Source organism: Onthophagus taurus, chromosome 5 (genome assembly GCF_036711975.1).
Source record: "Onthophagus taurus isolate NC chromosome 5, IU_Otau_3.0, whole genome shotgun sequence".
In the NCBI taxonomy this organism is placed as follows: Eukaryota; Metazoa; Arthropoda; class Insecta; order Coleoptera; family Scarabaeidae; genus Onthophagus; species Onthophagus taurus.
In genome coordinates, this window is record NC_091970.1 from 7106925 (window position 1) to 7127311 (window position 20387).

Sequence of the window (20387 nt, forward strand, 5' to 3'; positions counted from 1 at the left end):
TATAATCTTCTGCCAGCAGTATATAGTCCTATACCAACAGTATCTATACCTCAACCAACGATATCTTATATTTCTAGAAGTATATAGTCTTCTGCCAACAATATTTACTCTTCAACCAGCGATATCTACTATTTCTAGAAGTATCTAGTTTTCTGCTAGCAGTATATAATCTTCTGCCAGCAATATCTACTCTTCAACTAACAGCATATAGTGTTTTTAGCAGTCTATAGCCTTACTCTCAGTATAGTAAAGCTGATATACTGACTTGGACAAGTTAGCAACTTTAACGATTAACCCTTCCAAATCCTTAGAGGTTATTTTTGGGCCCAGCGGTGGCAGATTGATAGCTGACTTACCTTTGTTAAACAACTTTCATTTAGTTCCAGCTTACTAACTTCCTCTAAAACTCGCAATCTCGGTGTTATCATGGACTCTCGTTTGAGGTTCAAGAAACATACTAGTAAGCTTGTTAACTCGCAATATTCCACTCTAAAGCTACTCTATAAATAAATAACAATCGACATATGCTACACTTAGAGCTCATTTATGTGAAGTATTAAATGCTCTCTGTTTGCCAATTTTGCCGATGCTCTTTATAACTCAAGCATTGATGATATTCGTCGAATTCAGCACGTTCAAAATGCGTGTCTTCGTTGCATATTTGACATTAGAAAGTATCCCATTCTTTGGGATGGGTTGGTTGGTTGAGTATGTCGCGACGTAGAGAGTTACATTCTACGTGTTTACTTCATAGAATTATTTTGCATAAATCATCTCCTTATTTTTATAATAAAATTATATTTAGAACAGAATAGTATCGATATTTCCCACTATCTTGAATTATCTTCATTACGGATTCTGGATACAACTTTGCTGCTTCGTGATCGGCTGAAGCAGACTCTTCCATCAATTTTAAATTGTAAATCAAATCATAAATCAAAAAATTGTCGTAGAGCTTTGTAGCATTATCTCTATTGAGCTTAGAATGGCTGTTTTGAGTTTGATCTTAAACTTTTTCTATTACTATTACTCTACAAATTTTATTAATCCGACAGTATTTATACTTCAACCATCGATATCTAGAATTTCTAGAAGTATATAGTCTTCTGCTAGCAGTATCTACTCTTCAACTAAAGGCATCTAGTATTTTTTAGCAGTGTATAGTCTTCTATCAACAATATCTATATCTGAATCAGCAATATCTAGTTTTTCTAGAAGTATATAGTCTTCTGCCAACTAACCGAGACAATTAATCTTCGCAAATAAGCACGATTTCTTAAGCAGTTATTAATTACCTGTAACAGAATTTATGAATAACAATTATTAAAAGTTTTTCATATCATTAAAACTTAAAACATTAAAACCGTGAACATACTTAATTCTCTAAAGTGACTTCTACAACCAAAACAAAGTCCGCAATTAAGATTTTTCCAACATTTAACATTCACTTCTTTCTGCTAATACATCTCCATTAATCCCAACAAGCAAGTTTCCTCCAAGAAGCAACATAGTTTGTGACGTGGGAGCTTATCTTCGATTAATTTACGTTTTAAAGTTTAATTATTTTTTTAATTTCTAAATATAAACACATTTCATCACTCAGCGCGATAAGGAAACACCGATTAAATTCGAGTATCACATCAAAACTAGTATTTCTAGCAAAATATAGTTGCCCAGCAACAGTATTCATACTTCAACCAGCAATATCTAGTATTTCTAGCAATACATAGTCATCCACCTGAAATATCTATAGCTTAATCATCGATATCTAGTATTTTTAGAAGTATATAATCTTCTGCCAGCAGTATCTACTCTTCAACTAGCAGCATCTATTATTTTTTAGCAGCCTATAGCCTTTTCCCAACAGTATTTGTACCTTAACCATCGATATCTAGTATTTCTAGAAGTATACAGTTTTCTGCCGACAATATATAGTCTTCTGCAAGCAGTATCTGCTCTTCAACTAGAAGCATCTAGTATTTTTTAGCAGTATATAGTCTTCTACCAACAGTATCTATATCTGAACCAGCAATATCTAGAAGCAACATAGTTTGTGACGTGAGAGCTTATCTTCGATTAATTTACGTTTAAAAGTTTAATTATTTTTTTAATTTCTAAAATATAAACACATTTCATCACTTAGCGCGATAAGGAAACACCGATTAAATTCGAGTATCACATCAAAACTAGTATTTCTAGCAAAATATAGTTGCCCAGCAACAGTATTCATACTTCAACCAGCAATATCTAGTATTTCTAGCAATATATAGTCATCCACCTACAGTATCTATACCTTAATCATCGATATCTAGTATTTTTAGAAGTATATAATCTTCTGCCAGCAGTATCTACTCTTCAACTAGCAGCATCTATTATTTTTTAGCAGCTTATAGCCTTTTCCCAACAGTATTTGTACCTTAACCATCGATATCTAGTATTTCTAGAAGTAAACAGTTTTCTGCCGACAATATATAGTCTTCTACAAGCAGTATCTGCTCTTCAACTAGAAGCATCTAGTATTTTTTAGCAGTATATAGTCTTCTACCAACAGTATCTATATCTGAACCAGCAATATCTAGAAGCAACATAGTTTGTGACGTGAGAGCTTATCTTCGATTAATTTACGTTTAAAAGTTTAATTATTTTTTTAATTTCTAAAATATAAACACATTTCATCACTTAGCGCGATAAGGAAACACCGATTAAATTCGAGTATCACATCAAAACCAGTATTTCTAGCAAAATATAGTTGCCCAGCAACAGTATTCATACTTCAACCAGCAATATCTAGTATTTCTAGCAATATATAGTCATCCACTTACAGTATCTATAGCTTAATCATCGATATCTAGTATTTTTAGAAGTATATAATCTTCTGCCAGCAGTATCTACTCTTCAACTAGCAGCATCTATTATTTTTTAGCAGCTTATAGCCTTTTCCCAACAGTATTTGTACCTTAACCATCGATATCTAGTATTTCTAGAAGTAAACAGTTTTCTGCCGACAATATATAGTCTTCTACAAGCAGTATCTGCTCTTCAACTAGAAGCATCTAGTATTTTTTAGCAGTATATAGTCTTCTACCAACAGTATCTATATCTGAACCAGCAATATCTAGAAGCAACATAGTTTGTGACGTGAGAGCTTATCTTCGATTAATTTACGTTTAAAAGTTTAATTATTTTTTTAATTTCTAAAATATAAACACATTTCATCACTTAGCGCGATAAGGAAACACCGATTAAATTCGAGTATCACATCAAAACTAGTATTTCTAGCAAAATATAGTTGCCCAGCAACAGTATTCATACTTCAACCAGCAATATCTAGTATTTCTAGCAATATATAGTCATCCACTTACAGTATCTATAGCTTAATCATCGATATCTAGTATTTTTAGAAGTATATAATCTTCTGCCAGCAGTATCTACTCTTCAACTAGCAGCATCTATTATTTTTTAGCAGCTTATAGCCTTTTCCCAACAGTATTTGTACCTTAACCATCGATATCTAGTATTTCTAGAAGTAAACAGTTTTCTGCCGACAATATATAGTCTTCTACAAGCAGTATCTGCTCTTCAACTAGAAGCATCTAGTATTTTTTAGCAGTATATAGTCTTCTACCAACAGTATCTATATCTGAACCAGCAATATCTAGAAGCAACATAGTTTGTGACGTGAGAGCTTATCTTCGATTAATTTACGTTTAAAAGTTTAATTCTTTTTTTAATTTCTAAAATATAAACACATTTCATCACTTAGCGCGATAAGGAAACACCGATTAAATTCGAGTATCACATCAAAACTAGTATTTCTAGCAAAATATAGTTGCCCAGCAACAGTATTCATACTTCAACCAGCAATATCTAGTATTTCTAGCAATATATAGTCATCCACTTACAGTATCTATAGCTTAATCATCGATATCTAGTATTTTTAGAAGTATATAATCTTCTGCCAGCAGTATCTACTCTTCAACTAGCAGCATCTATTATTTTTTAGCAGCCTATAGCCTTTTCCCAACAGTATTTGTACCTTAACCATCGATATCTAGTATTTCTAGAAGTATACAGTTTTCTGCCGACAATATATAGTCTTCTGCAAGCAGTATCTGCTCTTCAACTAGAAGCATCTAGTATTTTTTAGCAGTATATAGTCTTCTACCAACAGTATCTATATCTGAACCAGCAATATCTAGAAGCAACATAGTTTGTGACGTGAGAGCTTATCTTCGATTAATTTACGTTTAAAAGTTTAATTATTTTTTTAATTTCTAAAATATAAACACATTTCATCACTTAGCGCGATAAGGAAACACCGATTAAATTCGAGTATCACATCAAAACCAGTATTTCTAGCAAAATATAGTTGCCCAGCAACAGTATTCATACTTCAACCAGCAATATCTAGTATTTCTAGCAATATATAGTCATCCACCTACAGTATCTATACCTTAATCATCGATATCTAGTATTTTTAGAAGTATATAATCTTCTGCCAGCAGTATCTACTCTTCAACTAGCAGCATCTATTATTTTTTAGCAGCTTATAGCCTTTTCCCAACAGTATTTGTACCTTAACCATCGATATCTAGTATTTCTAGAAGTAAACAGTTTTCTGCTGACAATATATAGTCTTCTACAAGCAGTATCTGCTCTTCAACTAGAAGCATCTAGTATTTTTTAGCAGTATATAGTCTTCTACCAACAGTATCTATATCTGAACCAGCAATATCTAGAAGCAGCATAGTTTGTGACGTGAGAGCTTATCTTCGATTAATTTACGTTTAAAAGTTTAATTATTTTTTTAATTTCTAAAATATAAACACATTTCATCACTTAGCGCGATAAGGAAACACCGATTAAATTCGAGTATCACATCAAAACTAGTATTTCTAGCAAAATATAGTTGCCCAGCAACAGTATTCATACTTCAACCAGCAATATCTAGTATTTCTAGCAATATATAGTCATCCACCTACAGTATCTATACCTTAATCATCGATATCTAGTATTTTTAGAAGTATATAATCTTCTGCCAGCAGTATCTACTCTTCAACTAGCAGCATCTATTATTTTTTAGCAGCTTATAGCCTTTTCCCAACAGTATTTGTACCTTAACCATCGATATCTAGTATTTCTAGAAGCATACAGTTTTCTGCCAACAATATACAGGGTGTATTATACCGGTCATTAGACGTTTCTGGAGTTCTGGCGAAAATAAAAATTTAAGAATTCAGACTTAAGTATTATCAATTACGATCTCTTTGTCTAAAATATTTTCAGATTTCTTGCACTTCCGCTTATACCGGAAGTCGCCACCAACTTTATTTTTTTAAATGGAACACCTATATATTTTTACATATTTGGATTTGTCTGTTTTCAAGGTTTATAAATAACTTTACTTTTTGCAATTTGATTCGGTCGTTCTCGAGTTATTCGAATTTTTCTAGAAAAATCTGCTCCAGCAGACATTTGTTCAAAAAATCAGAAGACACTCAATTATTGGGATATCAATTTAGCATTGAGAACATGCTTAAGCAACAGACTGTACTATTACCATTGACTTTTAAATATGATTTGGGCAAATCCAAACCTTTTATCACAAATACTATGGATGCATGAAGCATCTGTCCACAAGCTGGTGTAAACTTGCATAATATGCATTCTTGGTTCGAGCAAAACCCACATTGCTTTCACCCCTTTATCTATTGAGCAGACTAAACGACCTGACTTTTCAAGAAAAAGGAATAACCATGGAAAATATGACAAAACACTAAATACCAGTAGAAACGTGTCCAGGGCCGAGACTTAAGCAGCGTTTTTTTTTCGTCGAAACAAGATTAAATAAATGCATGGAGCTTTATGGAAGGCATTTCGCACATTAGTGAGCTATTTTTGCCAAAAATTTAAGTTATTCTAAGTGTTTTGGTTTATTTTGTTTTATTATCATTGTTGATGTTTCATTGATCCGTTGGCTTTCAACACGCCTCAAAGATAGTTTTGAAACAGTTCTAAGCTTGGATAAAGTGTGAAGGAAGGTTCTAGATAATAAAATTTTTGTTCTCTCTTATTTGTTTCCTAAGGTAACTTGATCCGATTAAGATATACGAATTTTTAACATTTTCTTTCATAATTCGAGAATGGATGGAAATATCGAAATGCGGTTTTCACTAACATTTGGCAAATTTTATGGTGATTAATGGTCTGTGAAGTAAATAGTATCGTTCCATTTAACTTTTTTTAAAAAATCACAAAAATATGTAACCGCTGCAGATAACGCCCTCTAACTTATTTGTTTTAAACCAAGCGGTCTTACTAAAAATATCTTTAAAAAGAGCATAAAATGCTCTTTCAAACAAGACCAACAATATTCAAATCGGTTGAATGGTCCAGGAGATATTAACATGTAAAGATTTGAAAACGCATTGCCGCCCCCCCCTCCCTTATTATGACAGATATGAGAAATATCGCAAAACAAAAGCTATGCGGTATTATCCAAGCTACTACATGATGTCGTCAAAGTTATAGCTCATCGTCTAACTTTCTGAGATAGCGGGAATTTTATGTTTCTCAATGGCAGTTACGCCCCCCTGCGGTCGAATTACGAACTTCAAAATAATTTCCAGCTATTTCTCTTGGCCACTTTACTCATAAGTATTTTTTTCACAAACCTCTAGGCCTTACCGTTGTTGAGATACAGCCGCTCCGTACGCTTAATGGGACATCCTGTACAGGGTGTCCCAATTTCGATGTCCGCATAGGCTACCTCCGAAACTAAAAGAGATAGAAAAAAAGTAGCTTACATGTCATGATCTCGTTTTTCGAGAAAATGCTAATGCCGAAAGCTCCGAACAGCTATCGTCTTTTGTTTTCGCCCTATCGGCAAAAACTGAAAACTTTGCGAAAACGACAATCGCGAATATCTCACTTATTATCAAAGATGGAGTATTATAAATAAAACATTATATGGGCAATTTTTTACGAAGAATTCAGTGGCGTAGGTAGAATTTTTTTCCCATCTTTTATTTTCGAGATTTTAGACGTAACTTTATTTTTTTAAATGGAAACCATAGTTGGCTATGACCTAAAATAATTTGTTATTTCCTTCTGATAACAAATATATATAGTTTGTGGGGTATATTTCTTATAGTTATTGAATAATTAACAAAAATTCATTTTGTTCCATCTAAATCTAATGTATGTATTTAAAAGTTAATGTTGCTATGGTGATAACCATACATACTATGATGTAATATAATGTACCAATTTTTTTTGTTCTTTCTAAAACTATTGTATGTATTTAAAACTTAATGTTGTTATGGTGATAACCATACCATGAGGGAAAGCATTGTTTCCAATTATTGCCAAAGTTTGTAGCAAGGTCAGTAGAATCTAACAAGACTGCTACGTCCATTGTATTTTTGTAGTCGACTACGGGTTGGTTGCCCGCACTCTACGTCACACTATTTGCCACGCCTGGTAACTGTCTATATTTTTAGAGGTTATGTGATAGACATTAATACATCTAAAAACATAAAACTTCAAAACTAATATGAATACGTCTAGGATATAACCTCTAAAAACACATAGCAAACGCATAGACCATAACAACAGCTGGGCGTGGAAAATGGTGTGACGTAGTTTGCGGGTAGGCTGTCACAACAATGGATGTAGCAGTCCTGTTAGATTCTACTGTCCTTGAGTTTGTAGTAGTATTTAAAAATTCACTAACAACTCTGGCATTATGTGCTGGTGCTCCGTCATATTGAAAATATATCATTTGAGACATATTTAGTGGCAAATTGTTGACCAAAGACTCAATGTGCTGCCTTAATATATTGAGGTATTTCCCTGAGTTTAAGTTTTTATGGTAGATACTATATGCCAAAATTCTATTATCTAAAAGGGCACACCATACATTGAACCCCAATCTTCTTTGAACACTCAGAGACTTCATCGGTCCAGATAACATTTTGAACAAACAGCAGATTATTTAATTTTTTTACATATCATCTACAAAATTCTAATCTTCGATTGACATCTCCGGCACGTAAATGATGAGTTAGCCCCGCTTTGTATGATTTATACTTATTTTTCTTTCATATTCGGGAGCAGCGGCTTTTGGGTGAGACGTCTTGTTGCAATTTCTCTTGCAGGTCATTTTGGTATGTTTTTGTATGTGGTTTGGGGAAGGACCAAATATCTATTAAATTTTTTGCTAACCGGCTGAAGGTTCTTACGTGCGGTTGTCTTCTTACTGGATATCTTGTGAAATAAAATTCCGCGGCTAACGTCGCATTCTTATCTGATAACATATAGCATTCTATCATGTAACATTTTTCATAATTTTCGAAATTCATTGTAGTTTTATTCAGTTTTGTTATACTTTGATACTTAACATGCTGGTGCATCGTACCAGCACATAATGCCAGAGTTGTTATCGAATTTTTAAATACAAACTTTGGCAATTATTTGATACATTATATTCCATCATAGTATGTTTGGTTATCACCATAGCAACATTAACTTTTAAATACATACATTAGTTTTAGATGGAACAAAATGAATTTTCGTTAATTATTCAATAACCATAAGAAATATACCCCCCAAACTATATATATTTGTTATCAGAAGAAAATAACAAATTATTTTAGGTCATAGCCAACTATGGTTTCCATTTAAAAAAATAAAGTTACGCCTAAAATCTCGAAAATAAAAGATGGGAAAAAAATTCTACCTACGCCATTGAATTCTTCGTAAAAAGTTGCCCATATAATGTTTTATTTATAATACTCCATCTTTGATAATAAGTGAGATATTCGCGATTGTCGTTTTTGCAAAATTTTCAGTTTTTGCCGATAGGGCGAAAACAAAAGACGATAGCTGTTCAGAGTTTTCGGCATTAACATTTTCTCAAAAAACGAGATCATGACATGTAAGCTACTTTTTTTCTATCTCTTTTAGTTTCGGAGATAGCCTATGCGGACATCGAAATTGGGACACCCTGTACTTGATGGACGTTTGAACGCTGTAAACTACAGATTTTTTTGAACAACACACTTTTTGATTTACTTGAAGATATACCTCTTAATGTATGTAATTCAAAATATGTGGTACCAGCACGATGATGCCCCCCTCATCGCGGAAGAGTAGTTGTCGAGTGGTTAAATAAATATTTTCCAAACAAGTGGATTGGTAATGGTCCATTTGCTTGGCCACCTAGATCCCCCGACCTTAATCCATTGGATTTCTACTTATTGGGTCATAGGATACAAATTGTGTATCAAGTGGAAATTAACACACGAAAACAGTCATTAAACAGAATACAAATGGCTGCTACTGGAACAAGAAATCAACCAGACATTTTAATTCGGCTGAAGAACTCTTTAATTCGTCATTGTGAAGCATGTATTCCTTCTTCAGAAGGAGTCTATTTTGAACAATATTTGTAATATTTATGTGTTTTAAAAATAATGTAGCAGTTAATTATGATATAAAAATGAAAACTTTAAAGTGTTATAATTTCGTAATTAATTAAAATAGGACATATGTTCATTAACATTTTTTTTTGTAATTGGATTAGCTATCATATGTCAAAGTTTGATGGTGAGCTGATAAATCACCCTGTATAAATCAATAAATGGCTAAGGTATAGATTATCTGTAATAATTTCAATGATTTGTCATATACAGTAAAACCTCGACTTACGCGACCCCGTCTTACGCGACCCCGTACTTACGCGGTTTTTCTAACGATAGCGCCTTGAGGTTTTCGACATTGGAATTTATTTACTTCTAAAAAAAGAGATCGAGACATGTTAGCTACTTTTTTTCTAACTGGTATAGTTTTTGAGATAGCCTATTCGGACATCAAATTTGAACCACCTGTACATACATTTTTTACATCCTTGATTTTATAATATGTATTTATCGAATTTCGACTTACACGATTTTCGATTTACGCGGCTACTGTCAGTCCCACCTATCGCGTAACTACGGGGTATTACTGTACAGATAAAATTTGGTATACTGTGCAATTTTATAATGAGGAATCTGATAAGATCGGCATCCACCAACATCCCTTTTCGTGAAAATATATAATTTTAACTAACAATTGATAATAATGAAATACTAGCAATAACAGCTATGTTCCAAAAAGCGGCCCCGACTCGTATTCAAATGCATTCAACTAAGAATAAAATCAACGTCGGTGATTGTCGGGGAATTACCCGACAATCGGACTGTCCTGGTCGCCATCGGCCTGGCGCGCCAGCCCGATCGAGTACACGTGGAGCGGTGTTGCCGCATTAAGCGTGTTCACGAGGGAATCTCGTTTCGAATTTTTCGCCAGCTAGGTAGGCCTCTTAATGGGACATCCTGTACAGCCCTCGGAATGACACCGTGTTCGGCTCGTTGTTTATACACGTGTGAACGTCCCCAATATAAAAAAATTAATTTAAACTAAATCGACTATAATTAGAGAATGGTTTGACGGATTTTAATGTTTTATATCTCAATTAAAAGTATGTGTTTGGCTGAATGCGGTTGTCCAAATGCCCGATTCGAAATATTTAAGGATTTTGATTAAAACACAAAAAACGATTAATCAAACACATCAATTATTTCCTTAACTAATTGACCAATTTTAGTCATCAACATCTCGATCGAAAGTATGATCTACAATGTATGAATGCGAAGGTGGAAATGCTCGATTTCAAAATTTACTAATTACCTTCGTACGACTATTGAAATGACCGACTGGAAGTCTAGCCCCCAAACTTTCAATTGAGATATAAAACATTAAAATCCGTCAAACCGTTCTCTAATTATAGTCGATTTAGTTTAAATTATCTTTTCTATATTGGGGAATAGACTTTCTTTTGCAGGAAGTGTTAAACATTGAAGTTTGATTAGTGCGTTTTATTTTAGTAAAATGACGTAAGTTTTATTTGAAATGTTTCGAGAAAACGAGTAATTTTTTTATTGAAAGGTTGAGTTTTAAAACCGCTTTGGCCCGTCGTCTTCACATTTTTTGTTTATTCACCTCCAGTATTCCTTCCTCCCACAATAAATTAAGGAGGGGATGTTTGGAAGTTGATTTGCTAATAACGCATTTTAGTTGATATGCGGGCATTTAAGGGTGATAAAGTAGTTTAGAAAAATAAAACTTATTACTTAAATTAAGTGATAAATGCGTGCTATAAATTTTTATGCTAAGTGTTAGGTGATATTAGTGATGTGATATAGGACATCATGGGATTGCTATTTTATGGATGTTAAAAGGTATCGTATTAATTCTTTTTTTTGTCACAATAAATTAATTTATCTTTTCTTTCCAGCTGAGCTTCGAAGTAAAATCCAAGGGAAACAACATCTATTCGGTGAGTCGTTTTCAATTTTATTAATTGACCAAAACATATCGGGAAAATTCGCGATTTGAACGGTGTAATTTTTCCAGATAAAAACCGTATGAACGCTACTCATAAAAACGGTACCATTCAATACATTTTTGCATTTTGTGCTTGAAAAATTATAAAGCTTTAATTATCAACATTGTCAAAACATGAAATAATTTGAAATTGAGTGTAAACCACTCCAAATAATACTAGTATAATCTAATTCAAACTTTTTAATGGGGGAGTCTCTTTTTTTGTATCAAATAAAATGATTTCTTTGGGAATTTTTTGCTATCAAATTATGTGGTATTTTAATTTAATCTTTTGCATATGTTTTCACGATATACCGTATTTTCTCGAATCTTATCCGCACTCGAATCTAATCCGCACCCCGATTTTAAAAATGCATAGTGATAAAAAAATTTTGTTTGCGAATGTAATCCGCATCTTTCTTTGAGCAATTCGACAACACCAAAACGATGCGATGCTTGTTGTTAACCATAAATATATATTTTTTCTGTTGACTGACGCTGATGCATCTAAAGAAACCTTGCTTACGACGATTTTTTTTTAGACTAGACTTCAAATTTACCAAGCCAGAAAAATTTGGAAAATAAATATAATTAAAAAAAAAAATAGTATTGCCTAGTACGAATTCCGTTCATATGCTGCCCTCGTAGTAGCTCGAACGTGGTGTGTGCTTAATTATTAATAATTATACATATAATAGCGTAATTATTAAAAAAAGTAGCAAAAATCTAAAAGGTTCTTCTATACAGCAAAGTTTAAAGAGTTGTTATTAAGTTAGCGTTAAGGAAATCGAAGAGCTGGTACAATTTTTGCTGTTAATGAGAGTAATTGGAGACTGTGAGGCATCGTGCAAAAAATTTACCGGGCCAAAGAAGAGATGATTTCATGAAATTGTCGAGGCAGTTTTCTAGTTCTCTCAAGAAAACGAAAGGAGGGAGTAAAAAATTTTTAATACTAGCTAAGGTTGGACTGTGGGATTTATACCGAATGGTGTTATGGGTGAGGCACAGAACTACAATTTCCCAAAAGCTCCTAATGATTTTCAAGAAAATTTCAATTTGTCTCAACTGTAAATGTCAACGAAATGGTAGTATATCTGGATATGCCACCCAATTACACACTGGAAAGAAGAGGTGTGTGGGAAATTTGTTTATAAACGAGTGGTTCCGAAAAATTGCGCATAACATTGATGCTAGCAGTAACAAGTGATAGGGAAAAATTGCCGACATTATTAATATTAAGAAAAACCATTTTGAAATCTGAAAGACTTCCTGAATGACGTCCTAGTTAGGGCACAACAAAAAGGATGGACAATGGAAAAGCTGATGATTAAGACAAGTATGGAGTCTTAGACCAGGAAGATTATTAAATGAGGATATTAATTAATCATAGACTGATTGCCCTTGGTTTAGACTTCTTGTCATAATAATAATACCTGGTGGAATAACATCCATACTACAACCTATGTATGTATATCTATATTAACAAACTCGAGAATTAACAAAACCGGGAGCAATTAAAGGAGCTTCTGAACTTGCTCAGTGAGTGTACGCGACATGGAAAACGATTCCTGAAAACAATATTATAACATCATTTAAGAAGTTTTGTATAATCCGAAGATGACGTAGTATGGGAAGAAAATGACACATAAAAATGTAAATATCATTCTAAAACCCTTAATAAGTCTTATTGTTATGATGTGATTTTATTTTACTATTTTCCAAATTACAACTATACGACTGCGAATCTAATCCGCACCCGATTGTAATCCGCATTTGATTTTAGAGCACATAAAATTTGTAAAAAAGGTGCGGATTACATTTGAGAAAATACGGTAGTTACTTATTTAAAAAGAATTGTTTATAGAAAATAATCTTTACATTGTCGTCCCTCAACCAAGTTGGTGCGTGGATTGTCTAAGTTGCTCGTTGATACAATATCTATCCCTGAAATAATCTGAAACTCAGAAATCAAATGATGTTCTTTTCTATACAGGGTGTCTCAGCGAGACCCGTCATTAGACGTTTCGTTTAGACGTTCTGGCCAAACAAAAAATTTGAGAATGCAGACTTAAGTGTTATCAATTACGTTCCCTTCATCTAAAATATTTTCATATTTCTAGCACTTCCGGTTACACCGGAAGTCGCCACCAACTTTATTTTTTTAAATGGAACACCCTGTATATTTTTACATATTTGGATTTGTCTGTTTTCAAGGTTTATATATAACTTTATTTTTTGCAATTTGATTCGGAGTTATTCGAATTTTTCTAGAAAAATCTGCTCCAGCAGACATTTGTTCAAAAAATCAGAAAACACTCAATTTTTGGGATATCAATTTAGGATTGAGAACATGCTTAAGCAACGTGATGGAGTATGTTTTGGTGCCGAGAACTGCGGTCTAGAACGTTTGATCACTTTACTATGGCACGTTAACTTTTCAAAATTTGGAAGTACCATAACTTCATTTTTTTAAATGGCACCCCCCATATTTTATTTTTTAGTCGTCTTTGGTGTCTCATTCTACATCTTTTATATCCTATATGGCCCATACCTAATATTAATAGTTTGGGAGATAATTAGGGTTTTTTGAAAAATGCACACATATCATATGGATATTTAGCTTAGTGTGCCATGAAAAACAAGCCTTCTCAATGAGTTCTTGTCAAAGACTCACTTGTTTACGTCACTTGATGCATGTGAGCTAATAATTATCTGTTATGTCCCTTAATATTAGTACTGAAATGAGTTAAAATCGATAACAATAACGAAAGTAATATTTACACAAATCAAGAAATTCTTAATTTATTTTTTTTGCATGAAAAGCGCGACAAAGTTCGTAGTATGATTCCCAGATCTTCTTTGGCAGCTCAAATTGAGGTGTTGGGACTGTGCTCGAAATAAGCCAAGGTATTCACCTCTTCCGTTGCATTATCTACTAAATTTTTTGGTTAGTTTAACACGTGATTAATTCGTCCAAAATGCAAAAAATTTGCTTCTATTCCTCTAAATTTACCTTTTGTCATCGGAGATAAATGTGGATAATTTTCATTAAACATTCTGCAAGTTCTATTAAGAACTTTGTCGCACTTTTAGTGCACAAAAAATAAATTATGGATTTCTTCATTTGTATAAACATTATTTACGTTATTAATATCCATTTTAACTGGTTTTAGACTCACAAGCATCAAACAACCTAAATTAGACTTTGACGTTTATCAATAAGTCATTAAACATTTGTTTTCCATGGCACACTAGGTTAATTTCTATATGATATGTGAGCATTTTTCAAAAAACCCTAATTATTTCTCAAACTATTAATGTTAGGCATAGGACATATGGAATATAAAAGATGTAAAATGAGACGCCGAAGACGACTAAGTAATAAAATATGGGGGGTGCCATTTAAAAAAATAAAAAAATGTTATGGTGCTTCCAAATTTCGAAAGTTAACGTATCATAGTAAAGTGACCAAACCAAAGAAATTGTATAACTAGAAGCACATATAAACACCAAAACTTGAAGCCAGCGTTCGATGTGTTTTGTTTACGTTTTCACTCAGTGCAAAACGGGACGCGCTCAGATCGGACCGTCCGGCCGACGATCACCGAGTATTTCCGAACAGGCCAATCTTTTTATGGTTCCTTTGAAAATAAATTTACCTGATTAATGTTTATCCATGTTTACCGAACCCTAATAAATGAATAATTCTCTCCTAAGTAAACAAGGTTTGTGTGCGGATTTGTGTTTTGGCTTTGGCGAAGTTAACATTTTAGTAGTTCCGTAGTTTACACACTACAAGACTCACCTTTTTACAAAGAAAAATGGACTTAAAATATACAGGGTGATTCACATAAGAACCGACACAGAGCAGGGACATGTAGAGGACAATAAATTAAGATGATTTAACGCAACTTATCTCTATACTAAGTTGTACATCTGAGGAGTTATAGGCCTTCAAAGTTGGCTCTTAAATTTTTAAAAAGTTCAATATCTTCGTAATACATTAAGCTAGAAAAACCAAATTTGGTCTACGTTATGAGTGTACCAAGGGTATTAATTGAACTCAATTGAGGCATTTCATAGGGTTGGGGTTTAAATTTTGACAGATTTTTTTAACCTTTTGGCGGATTTAATACATTATTACCTCATTTCATGTGGAATTTAATTCTAAAACTTTTTTTACTCTTATTATTTTTTCATCAATAATATCCTTTTAGTTCATAATAAACAATTTATTCCTAAAAAAGTTTTCGCCATCACCTTTCATTCTTGTCTTATGATCGATTTTAAAACCAAAAGTACTCAATTTTGACATTTTGGGGATTTTCTCTTTATCACTAGAAAATCATTATGCCTAAACTAAATTTGTTTATGGATGATGTCTTTTTAGTTCATAATAAACAATTTATTCCTAAAATTACGTACAATTTCACAGCCGACTACTGAATTTTCGATGATTTAAGTAGCATTAAGGAAATACGTGTCATTAGTTACTTAAGTTTTTTATGAAAACGACAATTTTTTTTTTAAATAATAAGAGTAAAAAAAGTTTTAGAATTAAATTCCACATGAAATGAGGTAATAATGTATTAAATCCATCTAAAGGTTAAAAAAATCTGTCCAAATTTAGGGGACCATCACCCTTAATCAACCCTTTGAAATGCCTCAATTGGTCTCAATTTGCTACCAATTAATACCTTCGGTACACTCATAACGTATACCAAATTTGGTTTTTCTAGCTTAATATATTACGAAGATATTGAACTTTTTAAAAATTTAAGAGCCAACTTTGAAGGCCTATAACTCCTCAGGGGTACAACTTAGTATAGAGATAAGTTGCGTTAAATCATCTTAATTTATTGTCCTCTACATGTCCTTGCTCTGTGTCGGTTCTTATGTGAATCACCCTGTATTTTTCAATAGTCCGAAAAATATAGTATATTTTTCTGAAAAAAGATTTTATTCAAAATGATTTCAGTTTTCCTAAAGATAGAAAAAAAAATATTTAACTATAAATTGTCACAAAACTATTTAAGGATTTTTTTAGTGCAGTTAGGCGACGTTGTGGGTATTGTAACAATCATACTGCACTACAATTTGAACAAGAATACAGAAAACTATTAGTACATACCGGCAGTAAAGGGGCAGAATTTGGAAATGCAATTGCATGAGATTATACTAATATTTTAAATTGTTCATCAACACTCAAAAATAAAAATGATGAAATTGAAACACTGGACATTATAGACGTTGCGAACTTAGACAACATGCATTTAACTATCTAACTACTATTTTCTAAAAACTAATATTACTTGTCAATTTTGATTAAATATAGTAGAAGGAACTAGTAATATTTCCATGCTACAGATACAAAAGACATATGGGATTTATGACTAAAATTTCTGAGTTTGTAGTCAAACTTTACTTAATTAGAGAAAAAATTATTAGAGACTATAAACGACAAAATGTGTTATTCAATAACAAGAACATACTTTTAAAGTTAAGTAATTCCATTTTATTAAGTTTACCTCAAAACATTTATGATCTTTTTGAAGATCATGTGTATGATGATGCATGTTATTGATGGGCATGAAATACAATGTATAAAGTTAATAATAACAAAATTTAATAACGTAAAGTTATTTAATGAAACCAAGTTAATAAATCAAGAACCTAGGCTTTGACATATGTTAAGTAAACAAATATTATTTTCCTATCAATGAGAGTTATTTTAAAACTTATATTTATGAGTTAAGTTTTAAGTTTTTTGTTATGTAATAAAAATTTCTAAAAATACCAATGTTATTTGCAAATACAATATTTTTACTGCAGTATTTACCATGAAAGTACTGTAAAATTCTAATTATATCATCTTTAATTTACTTGTAAGAAATAAACTGTTCACAATTTATACGGTTACAATTATAAATTAATTAATCACAAAAGAACTCAAAGTTTACAGTCCTTAATAAACATTTCAACCATGCTCAATAAAAAAAAATAGTGATAATATACATTTCTTCATGTACGTCACTGTGTAAGTCTAATTTTACCGAAACTATACACGCCACTGTCAGTGGGACCAATACCAAAACAAACACTCGAACGTTGGCTTCAATCTTGTATACGGGCGGAGATAGGCAATGCTGCTTCTAGTTATACAATTTCTTTGGACCAAACGATCTAGACAGCCGTTCTCGGCACCAAAACATGTTGTTTAAGCATGTTCTGAATCCTAAATTGATATCTCAAAAATTGAGTGTTCTATGATTTTTTGAACAAATGTCCACTGGAGCAAATTTTTCTAGAAAAATTCGAATAACTCGAGAATTGCTGGTTCAAATTGCAAAAAGTAAAGTTATTTATAAACCTCCAAACAGACAAATCCAAATATGTAAAAATATACAGGGTATGCCATTTAAAAAAATAAAGTAGGTGGCGACTTCCGGTATAACCGGAAGTGCTAGAAATCTGAAAATATTTTAGATGAAGAGAACGTAATTGATAATACTTAAGTCTGCATTCTCAAATTTTTTGTTTGGCCAGAACCCCAGAAACGTCTAATGACCGGTCTCGCTGAGACACCCTGTATAGTCTTCTGCAAGCAGTATCTGCTCTTCAACTAGAAGAATCTAGTATTTTTTAGCAGTATATAGTCTTCTACCAACAGTATCTATATCTGAACCAGCAATATCTAGAAGCAACATAGTTTGTGACGTGAGAGCTTATCTTCGATTAATTTAAGTTTTAAAGTTTAATTATTTTTTTAATTTCTAAATATAAACACATTTCATCACTCAGCGCGATAAGGAAACACCGATTAAATTCGAGTATCACATCAAAACTAGTATTTCTAGCAAAATATAGTTGCCCAGCAACAGTATTCATACTTCAACCAGCAATATCTAGTATTTCTAGCAATATATAGTCATCCACCTACAGCATCTATAGCTTAATCATCGATATCTAGTATTTTTAGAAGTATATAATCTTCTGCCAGCAGTATCTACTCTTCAACTAGCAGCGTCTATTATTTTTTAGCAGCCTATAGCCTTTTCCCAACAGTATTTGTACCTTAACCATCGATATCTAGTATTTCTAGAAGTATACAGTTTTCTGCCGACAATATATAGTCTTCTGCAAGCAGTATCTGCTCTTCAACTAGAAGCATTTAGTATTTCTTAGCAGTATATAGTCTTCTACCAACAGTATCTATATCTGAACCAGCAATATCTAGAAGCAACATAGTTTGTGACGTGAGAGCTTATCTTCGATTAATTTACGTTTTAAAGTTTAATTATTTTTTTAATTTCTAAATATAAACACATTTCATCACTCAGCGCGATAAGGAAACACCGATTAAATTCGAGTATCACATCAAAACGAGCAAAGTCATTCCATAGTTAACAATGCCGCCTAATACAGATGGTCCTAAATCATCGTTAGGGTTTAAATACCCTTCATTAAGAGATTGCCACTTAAAAACGTGTGATAATTGGTTAGAAGGGAAACGAATCGATGATAACATAAACGGTTTATGGAGAATCCACGATAAATTGTACGATTTTAGTGATTTTATCAACTTACATCCGGGTGGGAAAGATTGGTTAATCCTAACTAAGGTAACAAATAAAATCAATTAATTTAATTAAAATTAATTAATTTAAATCGAAAGGGTACCGATATCACCGAAGCCTTTGAATGTCACCATTTAAATGGAAAAGCTGAAAATCTGCTTGGAAAGTACCTAAAAAAATCGGCTAATTTCCCGAGGCAATCGCCGTTTACGTTTCAAGAAAACGGTTTTTATAGAACATTAAAAAAGCGGGTTCAAAATGAAATCAAAAATATCCCTGAATCTTATTCGCACAAATCGAAAATGATTATCGATACGATTTTTGTTATCTTTATGATTACCTCGTTATTGGCGAATTCGCAAAAATCTTATTTTTTTGGGATTATAGCTGGGGTTAGTTTGAATTTCCTCGCGATTGCCGCGCATAATTTTTTCCACCAAAAAGATAACTTTAGGATGTATTATTTTGATTTAACGTTGATGTCTTCGCGTGATTGGCGGGTTAGCCACGCTTTGAGTCATCATCTTTTTCCTAATACAATCAACGATTTGGAGATATCCGCTTTAGAACCGTTTTTGCAATATTTGCCACATCAAAAAAATTTCGTTGCTAGATATTTATCTTGGATTTATTCCCCGATTTTTTATACGGTTGTTTTTACAGCTTCTTCTATAAGAATGTAAGTAATTCAAAATCAAATTATATTATACGTATAATATTTTTTTGATTTAATTTTTAGGATCGTCCAATTAATTAAATATAAAAAATTACCAAGAAAAGAAAATTTTCTTCCAATTCTTTATTTCTTTTTAATTTATTTTGGTTCAAACATTACTTTTATGGAAACCTTAAAAACATTCTTTTTCATTCAAAGCGTTGCGAGTTTATTTTTCGGAATTATCGGAATAAACGCGGCACATCATCACCCAGATATTTTCCATGACGGCGATGCATCAAGGTAAATATCTCTATAAAATAAACACATTTTAATTGGCGTCGTTTAAGGTCACAAACAAATTTAGATTGGGGAATCCATCAATTAGACGCTGTGATGGATCGAAAGGAAATTTTAGGGTCGCATTTTTGGGTTTTATTGTCTTTTGGCGATCATGGATTACACCATCTTTTCCCTACTATTGATCATGGAAAGCTCGGAAAATTATATCCGATTTTACAAAAGACTTGTAAAGAATTCGGGGTCGAGTTGAAATTAAATACTATCTGGGGATTAACTTTCGGACAGTTTAAACAATTATCGAGAATAGAACCGAATCGGAAACCACTTAAAACAATTTTGTAATTTATATAAAAACTGGTTTGTGTAAAAAGAAATAAATTATCTATTTTTTCTATTAATCCTACTCACTTTGTATTGACCTA

At 32.4% G+C, this 20387-nt stretch overlaps 1 protein-coding gene and 1 long non-coding RNA gene across 2 annotated transcripts in view; both read left to right on the forward strand.

The window, feature by feature from the left end:
- LOC139429747 (uncharacterized) overlaps window positions 1-9657 on the forward strand; it is a 38956-nt gene extending 29299 nt beyond the window's left edge. Inside the window, exon 4 of the long non-coding RNA XR_011640322.1 lies at window positions 8968-9657. This is a non-coding gene — a long non-coding RNA (uncharacterized lncRNA). The remainder of the gene's footprint in view (window positions 1-8967) is intronic.
- Window positions 9658-18622: 8965 nt separating this feature from the next.
- Window positions 18623-20363, forward strand: LOC111417175 (cytochrome b5-related protein-like). The gene is made up of 4 exons (XM_023049379.2): window positions 18623-19052; window positions 19106-19686; window positions 19747-19965; window positions 20013-20363. Exons 1-4 carry the CDS (start codon window positions 18840-18842, stop codon window positions 20305-20307), a joined length of 1308 nt encoding a protein of 435 aa, XP_022905147.2. The 5' UTR covers window positions 18623-18839; the 3' UTR covers window positions 20308-20363.
- The last annotated feature ends 24 nt before the right edge of the window (window positions 20364-20387 follow it).